This window comes from Oryctolagus cuniculus, chromosome 7 (assembly GCF_964237555.1).
Source record: "Oryctolagus cuniculus chromosome 7, mOryCun1.1, whole genome shotgun sequence".
NCBI lineage: Eukaryota > Metazoa > Chordata > Mammalia > Lagomorpha > Leporidae > Oryctolagus > Oryctolagus cuniculus.
In genome coordinates, this window is record NC_091438.1 from 29,908,178 (window position 1) to 29,933,689 (window position 25,512).

A 25,512-nucleotide genomic window follows, 5' to 3' on the forward strand; every position below is an offset into this window, starting at 1 on the left:
GGATGGCCCAGTTCCTTGGGCCCTGCACCCACACGGGAGACCAGGAGAAGCACCTGGCTCCTGCCATTGGATCAGCGTGGTGTGCCGGCAGCAGCGGCCATTGGAGGATGAACCAACGGAAAAGGAAGACCTTTCTCTCTGTCTCTCACTGTCCACGCTGCCTGTCAAAAAAAAAAAAAAAAAAAAAAAAAAAAAACCTCTAACATTAGGTCCCGCCCCTCTGGCTCCTGATTGGCCCTTGGGCCCCGGGCCGCCGAGAACGGATTTGAAACCCGAGCCCGGGCGACCACTTCCTCCCGGGCCCGGGCGGGGGACGGAGGCGGCGTCGGCCGGCGGCGCGGGCGGCAGGTGAGGGCCGGAGCCCTGGGGTCCTGGGGTTGTCGGGGACCGGGCAGAACCGGCGCCGGCCGGCCTGGGCGGGGGAAGGGGCGGGAGTGCCGAGCTTTTCCCGTTTCGGACTTTGCGAACTTTTTTTTTTTTTTTGGAGTTGGGATTTTTTTTCCCAGGGGCCTCCGGGGCGCGAGTTCTTTGTGGAATCCGCACACACATTCCAGCGGCTTGGATGCCCCTCCCTTTGTACGTGCGCGCGGTTGATGGACAGCCAGCGTCGCCATGGCAACGCGCGGTTTGATGGACAGCCAGTGTCGCCCTGGCAACGCGGGGCCCTCTGCTGAGCACTGACCTGGATTCCGGGCGGCGGCCGAGGGAGGCTGGGCCTTCCTGGCATTGTGTGGCCGTCGGCGGAAGAGGTGGGGGTGGGTGTTCGGGCTGGGCTCTCAGGGGGCTCTCAGGGCCGGCCTGGGCTCTAGGGGCCAGCCTGGGCTCTAAGGGCCATCCTGGGCTCTCGGGGATAGCCTGGGCTCTGTGGGCTAGCCTGGGCTCTGAGGGCTAGCCTGGGCTCTAAGGGAGCTTTGTGGGCTAGCCTGGGCTCTGAGGGCTAGCCTGGGCTCTGTGGGCTATCCTGGGCTCTAAGGGGGGCTCTAAAGGCTAGCCTGGGCTCTAGGAGCCATCCTGGGCTCTGTGGGTAGCCTGGGCTCTAAGGCGGCTCTAAGGGCCATCCAGAGCTCTGTGGGCTATCCTTGGCTCTCAGGCTAGCCTGGGCTCTAAGGGGGGCTCTCGGGGCTAGCCTGGGCTCTGGGGGCCAGCCTGGGCTCTCAGGGCCGCCCGGCCCCCCTCTCCCGCCCGCAGGTCGCCGCCGGGCCGCCCCGGCCGCCGGCCTGACCGCGATGGACGCGCCGGAGCCGCCCCGCCCCGCGTGCGCCCCCCCGGACGTGGCCGCCGCGTGCCCCGCCCCCCCGGACATGGCCGCCGCGTGCCCCGCCCCCTCCCCGGGCTGTGTCCTGTGCCAGTTCTGCGAGCTGGACCCGGCCCGCGAGGCCGCCAAGACGTGCGTGACGTGCGCCGTGTCCTACTGCGCGCCCTGCCTCCGCGCCACGCACCCCAACAAGTGGCCGTTCACCGGCCACCGGCTCGCCGAGCCCATGCCGGACGCGCACCTGCGCGGGCTGCAGTGCCCGGAGCACGAGGACGAGAGGGTCAGCCTGTACTGCGCGGCCGACGACCAGCTCATCTGCGCGCTCTGCAAGCTCGTCGGCCGGCACCGCGACCACCAGGTGGCGGCGCTGAGCGAGCGCTACGACAAGTGGAAGCAAACCTTGGAGACCAACCTCGCCCACCTGGTCAAGCGGAACTCGGAGCTGGAGGCGCAGCTGGGCAAGCTGATGCAGACCTGCCAGCTCGTGGAGGTCCACGCCGCGCGGCAGGAGGCCCGGCTGGGCGAGGAGTGCGACCTCCTGGTGGCCGTCGTCCAGCAGCGGCGCGAGGCCATCGGCGCCAAGATCCGGGAGGGCAAGGCCGTGCGGCTGCGTAAGCTGGCCCAGCAGATCGCCAGCTGCAAGCAGTGCGTGGAGCGCTCGGCCGCCCTCATCGCCCAGGCCGAGCTGTCACTCAAGGAGGCCGACCACGCCCGCTTCCTGCAGACGGCCAAGAGCATCACCGAGAGGGTCTCCATGGCGACCGCCTCCTCGCAGGTCCTGCTCCCCGAGATCAACGTCAGCGACGCCTTCGACAGCTTCGCCCTGGACTTCTCCCGGGAGAAGAAGCTGCTGGAATCTCTCGACTACCTCACAGCGCCCGGGCCGCCCGCCCTCCGCGAGGAGCTGTGCACGGCCTCCCACGACACCATCACCGTGCACTGGGCCTCGGACGACGAGTTCAGCGTGGGCTCCTACGAGCTGCGGTACTCGGTGCTCACCGGCCCGGCCAACGTCGCCAGTCTGTGCAGCTCGGCCGACAGCTGGATGATCGTGCCCAACATCCGGCAGAACCACTACACGGTGCACGGGCTGCAGAGCGGCACCCGCTACGTCTTCCTGGTCAGGGCCATCAACCAGGCCGGCAGCCGGAGCAGCGAGCCCGGGCGGCTCAAGACCAACAGTCAGCCGTTCAAACTGGACCCCAAGTCGGCGCACCGCAAGCTGAAGGTCTCGCACGACAACCTGACGGTGGAGCGGGACGAGGCCTCGTCCAAGAAGAGCCACGCCCCCGAGCGCTTCTCCGGCCAGGGCAGCTACGGCGTCGCCGGGAACGTGTTCATCGACAGCGGCCGGCACTACTGGGAGGTGGTGCTCGGCGGGAGCACGTGGTTCGCCGTCGGCCTCGCCTACAAGTCTGCGCCCCGGCACGAGTGGATCGGCAAGAACGCCGTGTCCTGGGCCCTGTGCCGCTGCCACAACGCCTGGGTGGCCCGGCACGACGGCAAGGAGGTGGCGCTGGAGCCGGCGCCGCACCCGCGCCGCGTGGGCGTCCTGCTGGACTACGACGGCGGCTGCCTGGCCTTCTATGACGCCCTGAGCGCCCTGCGCCTGCACGCCTTTGACGCTGCCTTCGCCCAGCCCGTGTGCCCCACCTTCGCCGTCTGGAACAAGTGCCTGACGGTCATCACCGGGCTGCCCGTCCCCGACCACTTGGACGGCACGGAGCCGCTGCCCTGAGCGCCGCCGGGCTGCAGGGCGGGGCCATGTTGTCCGAGATGGCCGAGGTCGGGTCCAAGGTGGTGGCCATATTGTTCCTGGAGGAATCAAAATGGCGGACATCTGTCCAAGGTGGTGGCCATGTTGTCCTGTAGGAATCAAAATGGTGGAATAGAAATCAAGATGGCAGCCATCAGGGCCAAGGTGGTGGCCATACTGTCCCTGGAGAGATCAAAATGGTGGACATGTGGTCAAGGGAGGTGGCCATGTTGTCCCAGTAGAAATCAAAATGGTGAAATAGAAATTAAGATGTTGGACATCTGGTCCAAGCTGCCAGCCATATTGTCCCCAGAGAGATCAAAATGGCAGAATAGAAATCAAAATGGCGGACATCTAGATGGTCACAGGCAGTGGCCATATTGCCCCGTAGAAATCAAAATGGCGGTACTTACCCACAGACTGCCCACTTCCTGCGGAACTGAACTCATGCCCTCCAGGGGGCGTGGAAGACACTGTTGGATTGCTGTGGCTTTGTTTCCGAATAAAATAATTTTTTTTAGCAAAAAAAAAAAAAAAAACCTCTAACATTAGCTTATTTTGTACTTAATTTTCTTCATAATATAATTAATTTTTAATATTATATCAATAAATATAGTCTAAAAATTAAAACAATATTGTGAGTTGCATAATGAAAATGACAGCTCCACCTTTTTCACTTCTGATTTCCACTCCTAATATGTAAGAAGTTCATTTTTTTTTATTTAAAAAGATTTATTTATTTATTTGAATATCAGAGTTACGTAGAGAAAGAAGGAGAGAGAGAGGTCTTGCGTCTGCTGGCTCACTCCTCAGTTAGCTGCAACTGGCCGGAGCTGTGCTGACCTGAAGCCAGGAGCCAGGAGCTTCCTCCAGGTCTCCCACGCAGGTGCAGGGGCCCAAGGATTGGGCATCTTCTACTGCTTTCCCAGGCCATAGCAGAGAGCTGGATCGAAAGTGGAGCAGCCAAGTCTCGAACCAGCACCCATATGGGATGCTGGCGCTTCAGGCCAGGGCTTTAACTGGCTGTGCCACAGCGCCAGCCCCAAAAAGTTCATTCTTTAGGTTGTTTCTTCTGTTATTTATTTCCATCTTTCTAGACAAACATTATACTGCTATTTCTTGATTTTTCAATTCTAGACACTTGATTTATTTAGTAGAAAATGGGAATTTGGTTCACTTAATACCTGTTGCCCCTGGACAATTAAAAGCTTATATATATACATTTTGGTAGATCAATATTCAAGATTTACATTACTATTAATAGATTAATTGACTTCACAACTGGACCAATTAGTGTCATCATATTATGTTTCTTACCTAGCTTTTCTTTTTAAGTGGACTTAATGATTATATTTTTTGTTGTCTGTTTAGTTTTCCGTGTCCTGTCACTAATTCACATCCAAACACTCTGCCAAATTGGTAATATTCTTTTTATTATAACAAATTTATAACAAAATCTGTGTATTATTTTTTCCTTTTTCTGGGCATATCTCTCCTGGAGCCTTCACCTGTCTTGCTGTTATCTCCACTAGTGGTTCACCAGTCTCCTAAACATCTGTTTACTTGGATTTCTATTTATTGTTTTTCTAAAAACCCCCTTTACCTTTTCCTATTTGAATCTTGCCCATTCAATTCTAAATTTGTGCACATCAATTTTTGTTTATTCTCATTTTGTATGGTTAATATCCTTTGGCAACTTTCTAAGAAAGGGTGCAGGGAAATTAATGTTTTGACACTCCATAGAAATGAAAATCTCATACCTTCTTTATTGGTTGATAGCTTATGTGGGTACTGAAGTGTAGGTTGCAATTTAAATTTTTCTACATATTGGGAAAGCATTTTTCATTATATTCTGCATGTTATCTTTGCTTTTGGTAAATTCAGTACTACCCTGATTTCAAATAGTTTGTATGTGACTCCCTCAGCCCCATTTCAAAACAGTGCTGAGGATACCTTTACAGTGCTATGAAAATCCATATGGATGAACTGCAATGTGTGCTTATATCTTTGGCTCCTGGAATTTTTAATATAATACTCCTTTGATGATCTTTATACTTCCATCGTGTACACACTGTCCCTGTCTTCAGTTTCTGGATCTTCTGATGATTCCTTATTGTAATCTTATTTTACAGGAGATCAGACATCTAATCTTGGATGCTTTTCCAATTTTCCTGTTTTCTCTCTCCTATTTTACACTTCAACAATCTTTTTGTTTTATTTTCTAGATTTTCCTTAACTTTCTCTTCCACCCTATATAGACTTTTATGTAGATTTCTGCTGTTTGAATCTCCAAGATATTTCTTGTTCTTTCAATGTTCCTTATGACACTGTGTTTTTGTTTTATGTCTATAAGTGTGACTATATTTATGACTATAAAGTCTTAGCTAGTTAAATAAATTAATCTTAGGTTTTCAAAGTTGTTATTTTCTGCTCACCAACAATATTTATATTTCCTCTTAGCCCTTCCCTCTCCTCCCCTCTCCTCCCCTATTTTCCCCTCCTCTCCCCTCCCTTTTCATCTAGTCTCTTCTCTCTTCTCTCTCTCTGTCTCTCCTCCCTCTTTCAACAATAATATATCACTGATTATAGGCACATGTTATACAGCAAATCTCTAGAATTTGATCATTGGGTATAACTGAAGCTTTATACCCCTTGAATGTCAACTTTCCATTTCTCCCTCCCCCAAGTGTAGGCAATTACCATTTTACTCTCTGCTTCCATGAAATTGACTGTTTTTTTTCAACTTTTATTTAATAAATATAAATTTCCAAAGTACAACTTTTGAATTATAGCAGCTTTCCCCCCCACAACTGCCCTCCCACCCGCAACCATCCCATCTCTCACTCCCTCTCCCATCCCGTTCTTCATCAAGATTCATTTTTTTTAATCAAGATTTATTTTCAATGATACTACATGTAAGTGGAAACATATAATACTCATCTTTCTGTGAATGGCTTATTTCACTTAGTATAATATCCTCATGGTCATACATATTGTTACATATGATGGAATTTCTTCCTTTTAATGACCAGATTAAATTTCATTATACATACATCACATTTTATTTATCCGTTCATCAATTGATGGACATTCAGTTTGCTTCTACCTCTTGGCTAAGGTGAATAATACTACAATGGGACATGGGAGTGCAAATACTCCTTCTAGATTCTAATTTCAATTATTTTGAGTTAAAGTAGGATTACAAGTAGTTCTATTTTTTTGCAAGGTGTCCAGTGTGTAACAAACCTTCCCAGCCAGATTAATCAATTAATTTATAAGCTTTTATTGGGATTCCGCTCCCAGGCAAGGTTCACCAGTCCCAACAGAGCAGGGGTGGGGGTTGGAAGGAGTTGCACGTCAGAGGTTGGGAAGGCTCCTTTTGTAGATACAGGGCATGGAGGTTAAAAGTTGAGGCGTGTCTGATCCCCACTGGTTGACTTTTAGGTACCCGTGGGGACCTTGGCAAGGACTTTTCATTCCCAGAAGTGCAGGTAGGGACTCTCCATTCCCGGAAGTGTGGGCCTTCTCTCCTGCGGATCCCAAAGCTACCATTTTGAATTTTGAATTTTTTGAGGAACCACCATATTGTTTTCTCCTGTGACTACCATTTTGCATTCCCACCAAGACTATACAAGAGTTCCTATTTCTCTACTCTACATGCTTGCCATCCCTTACCATTCTTAAAATGATGTTTATATAATATAGCCATCCTAATAAGTGTGAGGCAATATCTGCTTGTGGTTTAGGTTTGAATTTCCCTGATGATTAGTCATATAAGCATCTATTTAAATACTTGGGTGTTCATACATCTTCTTTGGAGAAGTATCTATTAAAGTCCTTATCCTGTTTTTAGTGGAGTTATTTTGTAGTTTCAATATTTGCTATTCAATTGTAGGAGTTCTTTATATATATTATAAATATTATCTGATAAGTGTTTGCAAATATTGTCTCCTGTAAGTTCTTTTTTTCTTCTTTTCTTTTTTCTTTTTAAGATTTATTTATTTGTTTGAAAGTCAGAGTTACAGAGACAGACAGACAGACAGAGGTCTTCTAGCCACTGGTTCATTACCCAAATGACTGCACCAACCTGGGCTGGACCAAGCTGAAGCCAGGAACCAGGAACTTCTTTAAAGTCTCTCACACGGGTGCAGAAGCCCAAGCACTTGAACCATCCTGTGCTGCTTTCCTGGGCCATTGGCAGGCAGCTAGATTGGAAACAGAGTAGCCAGGACTTAAACTGGCACCCATATGGTGCAACAGACTGCAGCTTTACTCACTGTGCCACAGCACTGGCTCTTCCTCTCTCTCTCTCTCTCTCTCTCTCTGTCTCTTTCTCTCTCTCTTTCTCTTTTCTTTCTTTATGGATATGCTCATTCTTAAAAATGATGATACTTGCCAGTCAACTCATAATAAAATCTGAGGCATATTATTAAATTCAACTTAGGTTGGATGGAGGTGCAAGGATGACTATCTGAGTTCTGGTATTAGATTGGAGAAAGTTGCCGTACATTGTACTGTTCAGCCTGCAAGTTTTTTTGTTTGTTTGTTTGTTTGTTTTTGACAGGCAGAGTGGATAGTGAGAGAGAGAGACAGAAAGGTCTTCCTTTTGCCGTTGGTTCACCCTTCAATGGCCTCCACAGCTGGCGCGCTGCGGCCGGCGCACTGCGCTGATCCAAAGGCAGGAGCCAGGTGCTTCTCCTGGTCTCCCATGGGGTGCAGGGCCCAAGTACTTGGGCCATCCTCCACTGCACTCCCGGGCCATAGCAGAGAGCTGGCCTGGAAGAGGGGTAACCGGGACAGAATCCGGTGCCCCGACCAGGACTAGAACCTGGTGTGCCTGTGCCGCTAGGTGGAGGATTAGCATATTGAGCCACGGCACCACCGGCCTAGCCTGCAAGTTTTTACATAGTTCTTTTATGATTCAGTATAGCACCATCCCATATTTTCAAGTAGGTGTTATGCCTCTAGATGCATAGGAATTCTAGTTTAAGATCTCTTGAGACTGTAATGTATAAAGAGAAAAGAAAGATAAAAGGAGAGAACAGTCAATAAACTATGCCAGAAATTTTTATTTGTAAGAAGGGTAAGGCAAGCACCAGCAACAACTAACAACACAGAACTGAGAAAGCTAAGACCTAAGCTTTTAGAAAGAAAGAAGAAAAAAAAATCAAACCAATTCATGCCTCAGATTCTCAGAACAAGTTCGGAACTGTAGGATTATCTGGGAGATATAGATCTAAAAGGCTGAAAAAAAAAAAAAGAAAAGTGATCATACTTGTATAAGGAGCTTATACTTACAACTTCTCTATTCATCTTCAATAGATAGTTGGCAGCCCTTCTCTCACTTTGCAAAACAAGCAGGATTTCCTCTCTTGAGAGCTTAAACTAGAATCTCTATGCATTTGGGGGGCCCCAGCCCTACCTGAAAGTAGAGGAAAGGTTCTATATACTTCCTAGAAGTTTAGAATGGTTCAAGGAAGAAGTGTTAGCCCACCAAACAATCTACAGTTATTTAATTTATAATTATGATGTAATAGAAATAAACCAAACTTGCAGTGAGAAGACCTGAATGCAACTGAGTTAATTAATCTGTTGAGATAGCTTATTTTCTTATCCATAAATGGAAACTTCTTCACATCTGTGAGGCACAAAATCCCAAACTCAGGGAGTTTCTGTGAACCTTTGTTAGGGTAGGTGTTGGGTTAGTCCTATTCAACCGTGTGCTCCGGTGCCAAGTGCGTGATGCATACTAGACATACATTATTGTTGTGAAATCACTTTTTGAAGTATAAAATACTTAACACATGTAAGACATTGCTAAGAGATATTATGGGAAGGAAGTAATAAAAACGCTTATCCTTAGTCAATCTTGAGTGCTTACTATATGATCAACACTGATTGAAACATGTTATAAAATGAATGATCTCATTTCTTTCTTGTAAAAACATTCTGAGATAAGAACTAGTACTATTCCTAGTTTGTATATGGGAAAAAAAATTCACTAGTGGTTAAGGACTTTGCCAAGATCTGAGCGAAGAGTAGCCCAAGGGTATGAAGGTGGGTAGTCTGGCTATGAAGCTTGCTAGACTGGCTTTAGCCATCAGATTTGTTAAGTACTGCCCTGCACATTCTGTTGACAGAAGTTGAAATCATTGGAATGAATATTTGAAAGTGGTGCTTTATAGACAGACCAAAAGAAGTAACCGGAACATAAGCAGCAAGCAGCATATCAAAAATGCAATGTGTCTCAATTATTTAAGTGTGTATTGTCACTGACATACCCAGTGAATAAGATCACATTCATTCCCAGGTTCCTACTATAGTTTCCTAATGTGAACCTGCCTCGCTGGATGCAAAAAGACAACATATAAGCCAACCTAAAGTACAGGAAAAATTAAAGACATTTAGGTCCTTGATGATTGGAGAGTTAGAGATCTGAAAAGTGCCAGTACCTCTTAGTTTATTGGTCCATATACTGACACCAATTTTCAGGATAATTTTCATCAATCTGCTAAGCATTTCTATTTGAAGCTTCTTAATTTCTAAAATCTAAAACTTGCTTGGCAGTCAAACTGAATATATCCTAACTCAATGTGATAAGTATGATTTTCATTTCATATCAGTTCTAAAAGAATTGATTAAAATAGCTTAAAATTACATAGATTCATTCTCTGTCTACATGTATTTATGATGTGCTTATGGAATTTGTAAAAGGTTGAGTGGAAGTTTTCTTAGCCCACAGTATGACCTGAATTAAGATAAGTAATCTAGATCAGTGTCTCTCTTGAGCCTCAGCCTAGACATTAGGATTTTTCAAGCTTCCTGGTATTTTTCATGTGCAGCCGAAGTTATAAATGACTCATCTAAATCATCCTTTTACCCTCATAATAGCATGATTAGTGACTATATATATCCACAGTAACATTATCATGATATATGTTACACTCTGTTGTGTGGTATCATTATTATAATGTGTCAAATTATAAATCCATTGCCCTTATGTGGACATAAAAGCCACATGTTTTCATCTCTACTTAACGTGTAAGTAAAGCAGAATTCTGAGAAATTAGGTAACTTGCTTGGACTCATTTGGCTGGGAAGTGGCAGAGCTGGGAGTTCAGGTGGAGTGGGTGGATTAGTTGAAACAAGGGCAGCTTGATTCCTTGACTGATGCTCTTACAAAATCCTTACACCATAATGTTTCCATGTTTTCAAGATCTCTAATGAAAATTAACTTTCTTTTTTAAATATTGAGAGGCAGAGACACAAAGAGACCTCCCATCCACTGGTTCACTCCCTAAATGTCCACAATCGCCGGGACTGGGCTAGAATGAAGTAGGATCTGGGAACTCAATACAAGTCTCCTATATGGATGGCAGAGACCCAGCCACTTGAGCCATCATCTGCTGCTTCCCAGGGTCTGAACTGGCAGGAAGTTGAAACCTGGAGACAAAGTTAGGAATCAAATCGAGTCACTCGTATATGGGATATGGGTCTCTTGATTGTTAAACCACTTTCTCCTCCATCCCTGAAATTTTAAATTTTAAAGGCTATAAGAGAAGAAGAATTCCCAACCCAAAAGACAGTTTTCTCTTTTTGATCCACATCCTTCTATACCCTGCCTCATGGCACCTCAGATCTGTTGCTCTGGGATTAACCACTTGTCCTGCACACCCAAGCCATCTTGAACCTTGGACATTTTTTCTGGAAATTTCTACCTAGTGATCTCTCTTTGAATACTGAAAAGACAACAAATATATCAGTGTTCTTGATCCTGGCCCTACCTCGTCATCCTCTATTCATCATCAACACATTTAGTAAAATTAAGCCATCTGGCTTTCCTGTGGCTTCTTAAAGTCTTGTGCTCTTGTGTTTTGGGTGAGGATAAGAAGGATTACAACACACCACTCAGTAAAAATGATGGCAAGAAATATGAGGACACATCTGAAAGTGTTGTTTAGCAGGTATCGGGGGCTGATTTCTATTCCTCAGGAAAAAAAAATAAAAAATAGGAGTGAAATCCTAACTTCAGAGCCTCAGAACATGATCTTGTTTGGAAGCAGGATTTTTAAAAAGACAAGTCAAGTTCAACAGAGATCATTAATGTAGGCCTTAATCCAATGTGACTGATAGCCTTACAAAATGGAGAAACTGGACAGAGAGACAGATACTCATAGAAGGCAGACTGCAAACAGACAGGGAGGAGATGGCCGTTGACAAGCTGAGGAGAGAGGCCTGGAACACATCCTTCCCTCACAGCCCTCTGGAGGAAGCAACCCTGCTGACCCCTTGATTTTGGACTTCTGGCCTCCAGAACTGCGAGACAGTACATTTCTGTTGTTTGAGATCTGTGGTCCTTTGTTCTGGCAGCACTAGGTAGCTGACCCAGCAGGTGAGGTGAAGGGAAATCAGGCTCCAGGAGAGCAGCCAGATAGAGCTGACGTGTGCTCTGCTTAGGAAACATTAAAGCAGGGATTTGGAGTCTCCAGGGAGCCACACACAGAGCTCTCTGAGCTCTGGAATTCTCTCCTGGGATCACTGAAGGAAAAGGTTTCTTGTCTGAGCTGCCAGCATCTGGTTCTATACCCACCTTGTCAGGGCGGGGGGTGGGGTAGGCATTTACTGTCTCTGTTGCCATGCCAACCAAGGAGGTTGGCAAATTCAAGTGCTCTCTCTTTCACAAAAAGATCACCATGCCTTAGACTCTCAGGCACTTGCTATGAGTAAGCCTGCCTCCTAGAACTTCCATTCTAAGCTGAGTAAATTATAATTTTCCTTGTTGCTGATTTCAAGGTTATAGTCTATTTCTTATTTATTTATTTATTTATTTATTTATTGGCAGGCAGAGTAGACAGAGAGAGACAGAGAGAAAGGTCCTCCTTTTGCCGTTGGTTCACCCTCCAATGGCCGCCGCGGCCGGCACGCTGCGGCCAGCGCATCGTGCCGATCCGAAGCCAGGAGCCAGGTGCTTTTCCTGGTCTCCCATGTGGGTGCAGGGCTCAAGGACCTGGGCCATCCTCCACTGCCCTCCCGGGCCATAGCAGAGAGCTGGACTGGAAGAGGGGCAACCGGGACAGAATCCGGCGTCCTGACCGAGACTAGAACCCGGTGTGCCAGCGCCGCAAGGTGGAGGATTAGCCTAGTGAGCCACGGCGCCGGCCCATATAGTCTATTTCTATCAGCAGGAACACCTCCACACTACTTGAAACGTTTGTCACAGGGCATCGGAAGGAAGTTCAGAAACTGATGTGCTTTGGTTCTTTGCAAGACACAGACAGGTGATACCTTCTTGGGCTCTGAGCTAGTAAATGCACTCCTCTCACTACCCAACCCCACACCCCTTACAATCACATACACTACTCTGATTTTCCCTTTCCCCTTTCACCCTCTGCATCATCTGCTACCCCATCACTTTTTATTTATTTATTTATTTTTTTTCTGGTAGGAGCTCAGGAGCCTGGCTGCAGACTCTTTCATCATCAGGGATTTCATCAGTGATGAAATCATCACTTATTAGCCTCTAGCTCCTAATTGGAAGGAACAGATCATGTATCCTCTTTGTCCTTGTGTCTGTAAAGCAGAGAAACTAGCAATGGTGTAAACCATCTTTTTCGGGGTCCTGATTGAGGCTTTCCATGGGGCTGCTCAGCAGCCAGATGTGTGGCTTCAAGGAGATGGAGGATTGTTTACATTGTGATGAAATTCACACACTTCATGCTAGTAGCAAAGGTCGAACTTAGAAAACTCTTGAAGAGGATGCATTTCAAATATTTTTGACTGGAAACAGACTAATGGAATGCAGACAGGTAGACAGGTGAATGTTAGCAACTAGTGTCACCATAGCAACCAGAGAATCATAGTTGATGGTGGTGACTTACTCTCTGCTTCCTCCATCTCCCAGAAATTACAAGCACTGTGCCATGATTGAGTGGAGAGCAAAAGTAACTTTATATTTATGAATATAAGAGAGATCATCTTCCCCCAATCATTTCTACTCAGCTATTGTTGGCAGGATGGACAAAGTTACGGAAATACTCCCAGGAAGGCAACATGGTGAAGACAAAGCTTAACAAGTGAGATGTGGCAGAGCAGGGGTGTAAATCTTGACTCTGCCGCTTTACTGGATTCTGTGTAGTGGGGAAACTTCCTTATTTGGTGGATTGGTTAAGGGATCAAATAAGAGAATCTATAGTTACAGGTAGATATGTTGTAAAACTATCTCCCATTCACTTTCTCTTCCTAATTTCCACACTGCATATTTCCAAACCCCATCTCTGAGTACACTAACTTAACAGTCAATTTGAACGGGCAATCAAAATGAGAACAGTCCTGTAAGATAAAATTACTGAATTTGATTATTTTTATATGTGTTTTTTTTTAAAGATTTATTTATTTATTTATTTCAAAGGCAGAGTTACAGAGAGGCAAAAGCGGAGAAACGTCTTCCATCCACTGGTTCATTCCCTAAATGGCCACAACAGCCGGAGCTGGGCTGATCCGAAGCCAGGAGCCATCTTCTGGGTCTCCCACGTGATTGCCAGGTCCCAAGGACTTGGGCCATCTTCCTCTGCTTTCCCAGGCCACAGCGGAGAGCTGGATCAGAAATGGAGCAGCCGGGACATGAACTGGCGCCCATATGGGATGCTGGCACCACAGGCAGTGGCTTTAGCTGCCATGCCACAGCGCTGGCCCCCCAAGTTTGTTTTTAGAAGACAACTTAGGAGTTTTATACACATTTCACTGGCTGTGATACAACACTCTTCACCCTAACTAGGTTGGATCTCCAGAGGATAGGTTTGTTTTGTTGTCTCTACTGTTTTTCTTTTCTTTTTATTTCCTGAGTCTTGTTTTGTGAGGCCTAGGATTCTCAGAACTTATCAGCTACATGAAGTAGCCCATATTTCCTTCCTATTCATATCTCCCTACCTCCATATGTGTATGTATGTGTGTGTGTATGTGTGTGTGTATGTGTGTGTGTGCATATCTCCTTAGCTCCATATATATATTGCTTCTGATTAATGGAAGTGAATGAGTTGTACGGTGTAGTGTGTTACAGAAGCAACAAGGCAGGGGAGGTGAAATCCAATTAAATATGAATTATGAAAAGCACCTCACCCTCTGATGCTGGTGCCCCTGAGGCTGCTAATGAAATGATCTATGCTAACTTTGTTCTAGTGGGACCAGCACCGTGGTGCAGCAAGTTGAGCTCCACCTACAACACTGGCATCCCACATGAGTGCTTGTTTGAATCCTGGCTGCTCTGCTTCCAATCCAGCTCCCTACTAATGCACTTAGGAAAACAGCAGATGACCCTAGGGCTTGGGACTCTGTCCCCATGTCAGAGACTCTGTGGAATTCCAGGCTCTTGGTTGGACCAGCCCTGGCTGTTGCAGCTATTTGAAGACTTAACCAGCAGGTAGAAGATCTCACTTTCTCTGTCACTGCCCTTTCTCTGTCAGCCTTCCTTTCAAAAAACAAATAAGTCTTTAAAACAAAACAAAACAAAACCTATTTGTAGCAACAGACCAGCAAGGACCCCTGCTGAGGAGGCTTCAATAGGCTTGGAAAGCCTGACTGAATTAGTGGTTTGTGAGTGGGAATGTGGTGTGATGCCCAAAAATGTTGGACTTGAAATTGGAAGACACAGGTTTGAGCCCTGATTATGCCTCATATGGTTGTGTACCTACATCTAATGTCTTCATGGGTATAAAGAGACTAACACCGCTTCCCAGGACTTTTGTGAGGACTTAAGTCTGGCAAAAATAAGAAAACACATGGTGTTGGAACCAGCTCTCCAGGAACTATTAAGTAAACATTAATTATATCTAGATTTCATGCTTTAATTGCATTACTTTTCCTAGTTATGAAGGCACATTGTAGCGACACTGATTTTAAAATTGAGAAAACTGTCATCTTTCTCTTTATAAACTTGCACAGGGATGACAGCTCATGATTTCTCAGAGCTATTTCAGAGTGAGGCTCCAAAAATTCCATGTATCCATTGATCACATGGATGAAGAGAAGGATACAAAGATAAGCACGAACAAGTAGTTCTATGTCTGTAAACAAAAAGAGGGTAATGGGGAAGGAAAGGATGTCTACAGGTCTCAAGTGGAAAGAAAAACAAAATGGGTCTGTAATTGCCACATGGGTGTGGTTGGAAAGGGAAAATTATACAGATATAAAATGAAAAATAGGAAAGAGGATTTCTAGGTCAATGATGAGTAACCAGTAGACTCAATGGGGCAGATCAATGAAGAGATCTTAACTCTGTATTTTATTTAGTCACTATGTTCCTGGAAAAAACACTAGTGTATAGAATTGAATCAATACTGTAAGGAGAGCTCTCTGCTTTTGAAAGATGAGCATTATGGAAGCTATGTATAAAGCAAATATTATCTTTTCAGTTGGGTTATTTTGGGAGCACACAAGGATTTTTAGTATTAAATGTTTTTAACACAGGGAACTCCTCTGTAGACATATAGAGATAGTGCTATTTCCAAGTGTGTGAAGTAAAACTTTCAAACAGGACACCATGGCATTTTACCCAGGTTTATCTGGAGAATGCTCTTCTAAACTATGGTAAATGCAGTCAATTTCTAACTATAAATTATGGTAAGTTTGGAAGCTAATTCAATCATCAATGATAATTTGAGGAACAGATTCTGTCAAACAAGTTTAAAGACTAGAGATGTCTGGGGAGACGAGGAGGATAATTTAATCACATTCATTGCCTATACAACAGAGTTGCAAGGGATCTGTCATTTGTTTGAATTTTCACAGAAGATGATGACTAGGTATAAACTGTGTTGTGAGCACTGGATTGATCAGACATAGTCAGACTCTTCCTCCCTGTTTGGGTGTTTGAGTACTGAAACATATCAGCATGGGAGAAGGCAAGGAACACACCTGGGGAAACCAGATAAAAAAGGCAGGCACACAGACATAACCTCCATCCTTGGTGCAAAAGCATTAGAATAAGGGTTAGTTTGCAATTCTAGAAGCTCTTTCTGACCCCAGCATTCTTTAATTGGGTTTACATGTGAAACAGAACATTCCACGGAACATGGAGAAGTCACTAGAGAATGAAGACACTTGGTTTATAAGCAGATCTGGAGCAGCTGAAAGCAAACCTGTGAGATCAGCTCACCCCTAATGCACTTGCCCACCCAGTACAACCTGCCCACTGCTGGCCCCTGTGGTGTGGCCACAGGACCTTGGTTTTGAGCACTCACAGTAGAATATGGTCATTATTTCCACTGGCTCTTCCTCCTTTCTCTGTATTCCTTACACTTCTTGAGAAGTAACCACTAAGTCAGCATGCAGGACACATCTGAATGAGGAAATGAACAGGTAGTTGAGTATCTGTGATATCTTGTAGAGGATTCCTTTCCTTGAATTTTGTCTCAGGTTCCATTCCCACATTTCTAGCCTTTTTATTCCACCTTATCACTACTCTCTCCTATACTTCCTTTGTATAGGAACTTGTGCTTCCTTGGAGATGGAAATCAACAGAAGGGACAATTTTGACTAAATGCCTACCTCCCCAGGGCATCTGCATTTTAAATATTTATTTATAGTTTTTTTAACATATTGAAAGATGAGTTAGACAATAAAGAATATATATAAAAATAAATGGCCATAGTCTACTATACATAAAAATAAAAACAATGGAGAAGGATGAAGTGGCTTAGAAGTACATAGGAGTGATAGGAGTATATGTGGTAGGTTATAGTATCAATGACGTGGCCAATTCAGGTTTTATTGAGAAAGTAAGTTCAGGGAGTGAGCCATGTGGATTTCTTGGAAATGAAGATTCCAGCAGAAAGCAGAGCTAGTGCCAAGCACCTACAGAGGAAACAAGTGTGACTGGTACTTTGAAGATAGTAAGGAGGGCAGAGCAGTTGGAGAAAGGGCAGCAAGGTGAGAGGAACAGAAGTAAAGTAAGAGAGATGGTGCTGTAGCAGATTAGATAGAGCCAGTAGGTTGTGTTAAGGGCCTGGATTCCCACTCTATAAGTGGTAAAAGAGGCAACCAATTCATGTTTTGATCAGGAGAGTGGCATGATTTGATTTACACTTTCAAAGTCTTACTGTTTTGCAGAACTTGCTCAGAGGTAAAAATGGGGGAGAAGTGAGAACTGTTAGGAGGCAGTCATAGTATTCTAGGCAATTAATGATGGTGGCTTGGGTGGACAGTCGCCCAGGAGGTAGTAAGAAGCCCTCAGGGTCTAGATATTTTCTGACAGCTGAGTCACAGGGGCTGTGAGAGACAAAAAAGGAATCAAAGTTGATTCCCAGGTTTGGGTCCACTTAATGGATAGAGCTGTGAAAACCAGCATGAAGAAGGCTGTGATATGATAGGTTTGAGGGTAAGGAGTAGGGGAAATTGGGATGTCCTGTTTAAGAATTTGAAATATCTACTGACATTTCCAAATTTGAAAGAGAGCTTTCCAAGCCTCCAAGCTGTGGTCTAATATGCAGTAGATCAACTCTTTGGCCATAGGTTGCTGTTCAGTATAGCTCCTCTAAATAAAAGGTAGTGGCTTTCCTTGCTTGTATGACCAGCTAGCTTCTGGTTTCATTCCCCAAAGAAATATCAGTAAACAGAAAAATAAAACAACAACAAGGGACCCAAGTATTTTCCCAAAAATATAAGTATCATTTATAACTTTAGATAGAGGTTTCCATAGAGTATGTGCTATAACCTAGTTACTCTAAGGAATGGATTCCCTCTGCTGAGATTAAATTTATATGCAGGAATTGACTCATCATCAAGATACCCTAATTCATACCTCAAGTATCTCAATTTTACTTGCTTTTCATATATGACTAGACCATTATAATAGTGCATTCAAAGAAAGGACAATATGGGTAAGCCTGTCACTGAATTACAATGACTCTTTTTTTTACTTTGCTCCCTATTCATTCCCATTTCTTTTCAATCTTACATAAAGGCATTGTTTAAGATATTTTTCAGCTATCAACTCTCTCCGCACTGGTAACTCGGAGAGGCCTTTGGGGGAAAGTGACACAGGATCCAGGACACAGCAATAGAGCCATGTGAAGTTAGCAGGGCAATAAATACAACCGAATTCCACAGAAACACTGTTTTGTTTCAGAAATTGGTAAAAATAGAGGGAAGAACTATTGTCCCATGTATTACTTCTGCTAGTATTAGCACCTATTAATGAGGGGCTTATGCTTATGTGCTTTGGGTATTTTTATTATGTTTTGTTTTGCCTTTATTCTTTACTTTTTTTTTCCCCCCTCAGGACTACCAGATACTCTGTACATACTCAGACATTCCCACTTTATTCTTGATTTTATGTTTGCAGCACATACACATAATATAAAACCCCTTTAAAAACTTGGGAAATACTGCATCTTAGCACATATAATCTTTTTCATTTCCACAAATTCATGATGTCACTTAAATCAGTTATGAAACTCAGGTAACTTTTAAAAATTAAATCTTTCTTTTCATAGCTAGCTCCTGGAAAACTGGCAACAAGTTACAAAATACAAGGTAGTATCCTTGCAAAGAGTGAATTAATAACAATGAGAAACAGTGGCCAGAAAACAGAACTGTGGAATCTGAGGCACTGTTTCAGAGCAACAGAAAACTCTGTCAAAGCAACACAGTCACCTAAGTGACACCAGTGACCTGTACACCTACTTGATTTTGCATTCCTTGAGTAAAAATGGTGTTTTCTTGATAAATATCTGTATTTATTGAATATAATAAGTGTACAATTGTTCTATTATGTACTTTGTTTTATATATAATAGAAATTAAATGGAAATTAATGTAAATAGCATTCTAATAATTTCATCCTACAACTCTGTGGATCATTTTTATACCTAGGGTACATGCACTCCGCACTCCACTTGAGAGACCACTGGACCCAGCAATCGAGTACCAAGGGAACTTTTCAGCTATGGCTGCCCCTTTGTCCCAGTCTCCATTGTTTTTAGCTCCACAAGCTGCTCCACCACACAACACAAAACCACTGCAGTCAATTCTTGTCACAGTGTCCTGAAACTAACCACCCCAAGTTGTCAATCTGATATTGGAGACAGGGAGGTGTCATGTCAGTTTAGAGGATTGGAAGAGAATAAATGCCAAGGTCTTACTCAGCTTATGCCAAGTTCAGAATATGCCAAGTCTTTTGTAGGGCCCTGAATGATCTGCCTTAGTATCCACGCCTACCAGCAGCCCTGTGAAAATTGTCCCTCTTGAAGCAACACTTTGAAGCTTGCATAATACAGATTCTCTCCTGGGAAGGTCCTTCCCCCCTCATTTTCTGCCGGCCACTGGCCATCTATGACCACCCATGCACACATCCAATCCTGGTCAATGTTACTTGATTGTTTTCCATCACGGGTCCTCCATATAGAACTTGCATGCTTTCTCATGAAGAGACCATGTGTGTCTGTCTAATGGACTGTCTGTGTCCACATACATTCATACTGTTAAAGGAAAACTGCTTGATTTAATGTTAGATGGAAAGCATAGATAACTGGTGATAGAACTATTGATTTCTCCTCAGTAAGAGACACATATGTACCAACCTGCTAATAATAAAACATTACATTCCTGGTTGCAAGACAGTGTCTGGTTTAACCGTTTTTCTCATTTTAATGATCTGAATCATTATATTTGGGTGGATATAATCAGTTGAGTAGAAAATCAACCAATAGTTTGTTTAAATATCATACAAGTGAACTTTTGTAAATTATTTGTTTCCAGGTAAAAAATTATACCACTTTATGAATGACATTGAAGAGAAAGAGCACTTCACATCATGCATCTGGGTCTTGCCTACGCTTTAATGTGAAGTATGATAATCTGTTGGTTTAACCAAGTCCCTGCGTTTTTACCAGATTTCAGCAAAGCACTGTACATCCTAACTCTTAATACTTGTATGAGATTTGTAATAATAATACTTAGATACCTCTTGAAACAAATTTTCACTTTAGCAAACTGCACTTGTTTTCTATCCTGGTAGAAGATTTCAGAAAGTTATTATTGACAATTTAAATGACAGTACAATTTCAGTTAAAAAGTTTTTGAATTTATTTCTTGATTAAGGCCCTTAGACAGTTTTCATCATTTTCAAAATTACAGATTCAATCACAGCACCATTCAAGAAAAAGTGAGGAAAGAATTCAAAAGCATTTCTTAAGCTAAAAAAAATTGAACTTGACTCACTTTGTTGGCACATAAGCATATTCTGAATAGTTTAGTATCCTGGCATATACAGAAATATATTATGTACTATTTAGTATGAGTACCGTATGTGTGTTTAAATCTATAGTGTTCATGTTGCAGATCTGTGAGGTTTAATTATCATCCATATTCACATTACTTGTTCTACTCACAAACACTGAGCGATAAGACATATTCAGATACTTCCTTATCTGTCTCTAATTCCCTTTGAAAGCTGATAAAATATTACATTAAAAAGGATAGGAAATGCTTCCTAGAATTTTCATATTTTAACAGAAATGAAGCACTATCTATTATAATTCATTTATTTTGTGGTTGAGGAACCTAAAACTTTTTCCAGCAGCTCACAGCTGGTAAATGATCAAGCCAAAATTAGAAGAGAGGTCTGACCCTTTTAAATTCCCTTTAGATCTGCACCAGAAATGTATCTGACCTTGACATCCAACAAAAAAAAGAAATTTTAAAGTTTAATGACAGCTTAAAAGTTAAGATTTCTTCAGTATAGTTGATCTACTATTCATTGCATATATAATTGTACTATAGAAAGCTGTATAGTCGATGACTACACTGATAATATGGGTACATAGCATTGCTGAAGGTTATAATTCTAATGATACAGATGTCTTAACCACGTACATTTCCATTCACTACCCTCTCTTGCCAGCAGACTATCAAACAATTCAAGAATACTTTAAGAAATTAGTGGACACTTGAATTAAAAGATAAATTTATTTTGGTGTGAAATATTTTAAAACCCAAGCATGCTTTTTTTTTTTTTTTTTTTTTTTTTTGACAGACAGAGTGGACAGTGAGAGAGAGAGAGAGGCAGAGAGAAAGGTCTTCCTTTTGCCTTTGGTTCACCCTCCAAAGGCCGCCGTGGCCAGCACACTGCGGCCGGCGCACCGCGCTGATCCGATGGCAGGAGCCAGGTACTTATCCTGGTCTCCATGGGTTGCAGGGCCCAAGTACTTGGGCCATCCTCCACTGCACTCCCTGGCCACAGCAGAGAGCTGGCCTGGAAGAGGGGCAACCGGGACAGAATCTGGCACCCCGACGGGGACTAGAACCCGGTGTGCCGGCATCGCAAGGGGGAGGATTAGCCTAGTGAGCCTCAGTGTCTGCTCTGGCTCAATCTTTTTCTCATGCTTTTTCGTAATATGCATTTTCGCCAACTTTCTGAAGACCTCTTATATGTAAAATGTAAATTTGGCTACTTATTCTCCTGTTAAAATTCTTTAGTGGACTTCCATTGTTTAAACAGATCAAAGACTGAATTCCATCATTTAACCCTACCCTGGTGTTCAACCTCAACTCTTGCAAGGTCTGTTTCAATATTTATATGCCAGCAATACTGAGAGAATTATGTCTTGGCTGTATCTCATACTGGCTACACTTCTGTGCCCCTGCTCCTGTTCCCACCTCTCTGCAGCATCCTCACCATGTCACAAATCCATCCCATCCACTCTAGTGGCTCACTGCACCGGTGACATCTCCTGTAGGCTCTCCCGGACACTTCCCTTACTCCCTACTTCCCAAATTAGGTATGCCTCCTCGTGATTCTGTATTTCTGTCTTCATGGTTAATAATTACTTTTGAAAAGGTAATTGTGAAGCATCAGGTTATCTATCCACCTCACTTAATTATTGTGAGTTCCTTGAGAGAAGGATGATTTTATAGCAAGCGTAAGGACAGATATATTAGTATGAACTCAATAAAGGTTATTGAATTGATTAAATGAGTAATGGTCAAAGGAGTTAAATATGAAAAGTGTATAAAACAGTGCTTTGCATATACAAATGGCAAGAAATAAATGACTAAACTTGAAGTTATTCCCCCATTCTGTGTTCTTGTAACTGATAAGCATGATATTTCAATAGGAGTCATAGGGTAAATAGGTAGTCACCAGAATTTCACAGAGGAATTGGGGTAATTTTGATTTAGGCAGCTTTTATGAAGATTATTCAAGTGTGGGTAAATCTTATATTGGCCTTGCAGAGAGTCCTAGGCCTGAACTGCAGAAAAATCAGTCTCACCAAATAGTTTCATTGAAACTCTTTCAGTATACAAAGACAGTGATATACTGTTATTGCTTCAAGGCAGATCTTCTCAACACATAGGCATTCATCAAATCTTTTTTTTTTTTTAATTTGTGACAGATTTATGCCTGATACATCCACTAGGGGTCAAACTTTTAAACATGTCGCATTGCAATAATATTGCAGGCCTAAGGAAACAATTTCATTTCCTTCTGGGTTGTAGTACAAATTGCTGTTCTCTGTGCGTGGGTTGCATAGACAACCAGCCTCATATGTAATCTGGAGAGTAAGAATAAATTAAACTTTTCAAAGAGAGTGCTTTTCTCTTGGCCTATATCATTCCTCTGCTCTTACCAGAAATGGGTGAATTGCATTGGCAATTCAGACTATACCCATTTGTGGAATGGTTTATATAGATTGCCATCTGAAAGCAGCAGCTGGATGCAGTCTTTTCTAGTACTAATTTAATTTTTTCTATTTTATTTTTGTTACATATCTGTTGCATGATATAAATTCAGACATTTGCCATTCCTTTGCTTCATTTCCTCCCACCAGCTGCCATTCTAGGAGTATCACAAATTCTGGAATCCATTCTGTTTTCACTCCCACTCAATGCACAGTACATTGTTGACAAACTTGTTTCCCAGAAATGTCCATTAGTGGATTCACAAATTTCCACTTCCCCTTTAAACTACATTGTTAATTTATTAGGAAAAATGAATATTAATGTATCCATAGTATTTTATAACTGACAAAGTATTTTGCAAATATTGTCCTACCTGATCCTTGTACTATGCTGAGATAAATTGAGTAAGTGCACTAATCACTTTCCTATCAATAATGAATTATATTGCATTCATTTTATAATTAAAGAAACTAAGGCTTCAATATTTAGGTGACTTGCTCAAGTACATACAGGTGGGATGCAAAAGGACTAAAATCATCTTTGAGCTATGACACCTGCACTGTTAGACTCTTGAAATTAACTTACAATATCAGTCATTAAGATATCCTAAGAAATATTTTTCCACATGTATTTGTCTTCACAAATTGGTAGACTATCATGGAGAGGAGTTAAGGGAATAATTTGATACAATCACAACCTCTGGGGAAGTGAATGTTTGTAAACCAGTAAAACTGAATTGTTTTCTTATTGAAAATCTTAAGTACCAAAATATTATTATCATATTATCACACTGTTCTAAAGTAATTCTTATATAAAATGTATATAATTTATGACATTTTCTTATTTTCCAATTTTTATACAACAGAAAGCTAAAACATCACTGTCTCTCTGTTTCGAAGATAGGAAACAATTTTTCTTCATTTTCCTTTTTCTGTGTTCCTCTTTCATCTTATTCTCATGTCACTTCTCACTGCAAGTCATGGCTGACAGCATTTGTCATTTGTTTCTGCTTGACTACTGTCACCTTCCCTATGCCACATGCGGATTTCATCCTGCACAACTTCTTTTCAGGTCTACCTGATGCCAGGAGTCCCCTCTGCACATCATTATCAAATTGCTTCAAATTAGTGCCATAGAGAAAAATGTAAAAACATCCACAAGGGTATAGATGACACATATCCAGAGAAGCAAAAATAAGGAAAAGATCAGAACTCTCTCTAAATAATGCAATGCAATATAGAAAAGAGTATAACAAATATTAATGATACAAAATAAAAATAACACTAATATTGGGAGAGAAGTGGAGTACATTGTTCAAAGACTCATATGTGATACATGAAAAGGTATGCTATTACTTGTATGTGTACTTTGATAATTCAGGTATTTATGCTATCCAACCTAAAGAAACCATCTAAAAATAGCACATAGTTATAGATAATAAGTCAACAAAGGAGATGAAATGTGGTGAATTAAGATTAAACTCAGAAGTGGGAGTTTTTCACAGCTGTTAAGAAGTGACTTGGTAGGGCCGATGTTGTGGTGCATCAGGTTAAACCACCACCTGCAATGCCAACATCCCATATGAGCACTGATTCAGATCCCAATTGTTCCATTTGTTGAAATCATTTAGAGACTGAACCAGTGAATGGAAAACCAATAAGTCAATCTCTCCCTCTCTCATTCCCTTTCTGTCTGTAACTTTGCCTTTCAAATAAAGAAATAAAATTTTTTTTAAAAGTGATTTGGCACAGTATTCTGATTTGACAACTGCTTTATTTAGGACATGTACTGTGCATCTCGATTCCCTCCCAGCCGGGAGGGTTTCTGATGAGAACTGTGCTGTTAGTCTATTGGAGTTCCACAATTTTGTACCTGTGAGGTTTCATTTATAAATGAGGGTGAAATAAAGACTCTCCAAAACAAACAGAAGTTGGAAATTTGTCACCACTTGGCCAGTTGTACAAAAGGTATTTAAGTATGTGCTGCAAACAGAAACAGAAAAAGATAGCACCATGAAAGAATGTAAAGGTAGAAGATCTCCTAGTAAAAGTACAAAGGAGATCCAAAATAAACAATAAGAATATTTACAGAAAAATGGCAGCCAAGCCATCACTTATCAATAATAACCTTTAGTGTGAGAAGCCTAAATTCTCCAACTAAAAGACACAGAATGGCAGCATGTATCAAGAAAAGAAGACCCATCTATTTGCTGCCTACAAGAAACACACCTCACCACCAAAGATACATACAGACTAAAAGTGAAATGATGGAAAAAATAGTCCATGCTAATGAAAGCAAAAATAAGCAGGAATAGCTATCCTAATATGAGACAAAAGAGACTTTAACACACAAACTATTAAAAGGGACAAAGAAAGACATTATGTAATGATTAAGGAATCAATTCAATAGGAAGATGTGCCTATAATAAATGTATACGTAGCCAATGCTAGGCCACCCAGCAATTAAAACAAATGTCAATAGATCTAAAAGGAGGCATATGTTCCAATACAATAATGGGAGATGTCAACATCCTACTGTCAACTAGACAAAAATCAACAAAGAAACAGCAGAGCCAATCTACCGTATGAACCAAATGGTCCTAACTGATATCTACAGAACATTTCACCCCACAGCCACAGAATATATTTTCTTTTCATCAGAGCAAGGAACTTTCTCTAGGATAGACCACATGCTATCCCATAAAACAAGTCACAGCAAATCCAGAAAGAATTGAAATCAGACCATGTATCTTTTCTGACCACAATGGAATGAAGTTGGAAATTAACAACATGAGAAACTCTAGAAAATATGCAAACACATGGAGACTG

General features: G+C 42.6%; 1 protein-coding gene across 3 annotated transcripts; it reads left to right on the forward strand.

Annotated features, from left to right (window-relative positions):
- Window positions 1-281: 281 nt before the first annotated feature.
- On the forward strand, window positions 282-5,427 carry LOC127493550 (E3 ubiquitin-protein ligase Midline-1). 3 transcript variants are annotated; one of them, XM_070077378.1, is made up of 2 exons: window positions 282-749; window positions 1,189-5,427. In XM_070077378.1, exon 2 carries the CDS (start codon window positions 1,227-1,229, stop codon window positions 2,991-2,993), a length of 1,767 nt encoding a protein of 588 aa, XP_069933479.1. In that variant the 5' UTR covers window positions 282-749; window positions 1,189-1,226; the 3' UTR covers window positions 2,994-5,427. The 3 variants fall into 3 exon arrangements, with proteins under 3 accessions (XP_069933479.1, XP_051713113.1, XP_051713112.1); XM_051857153.2 differs by having other exon boundaries at window positions 287-348; XM_051857152.2 differs by having other exon boundaries at window positions 315-348; window positions 488-5,427.
- The last annotated feature ends 20,085 nt before the right edge of the window (window positions 5,428-25,512 follow it).

Bases quoted from the DNA above. Each gene is read 5' to 3' on its own strand.
- LOC127493550 (XM_070077378.1), top strand. From the start codon at position 1,227: ATGGACGCGCCGGAGCCGCCCCGCCCCGCGTGCGCCCCCCCGGACGTG.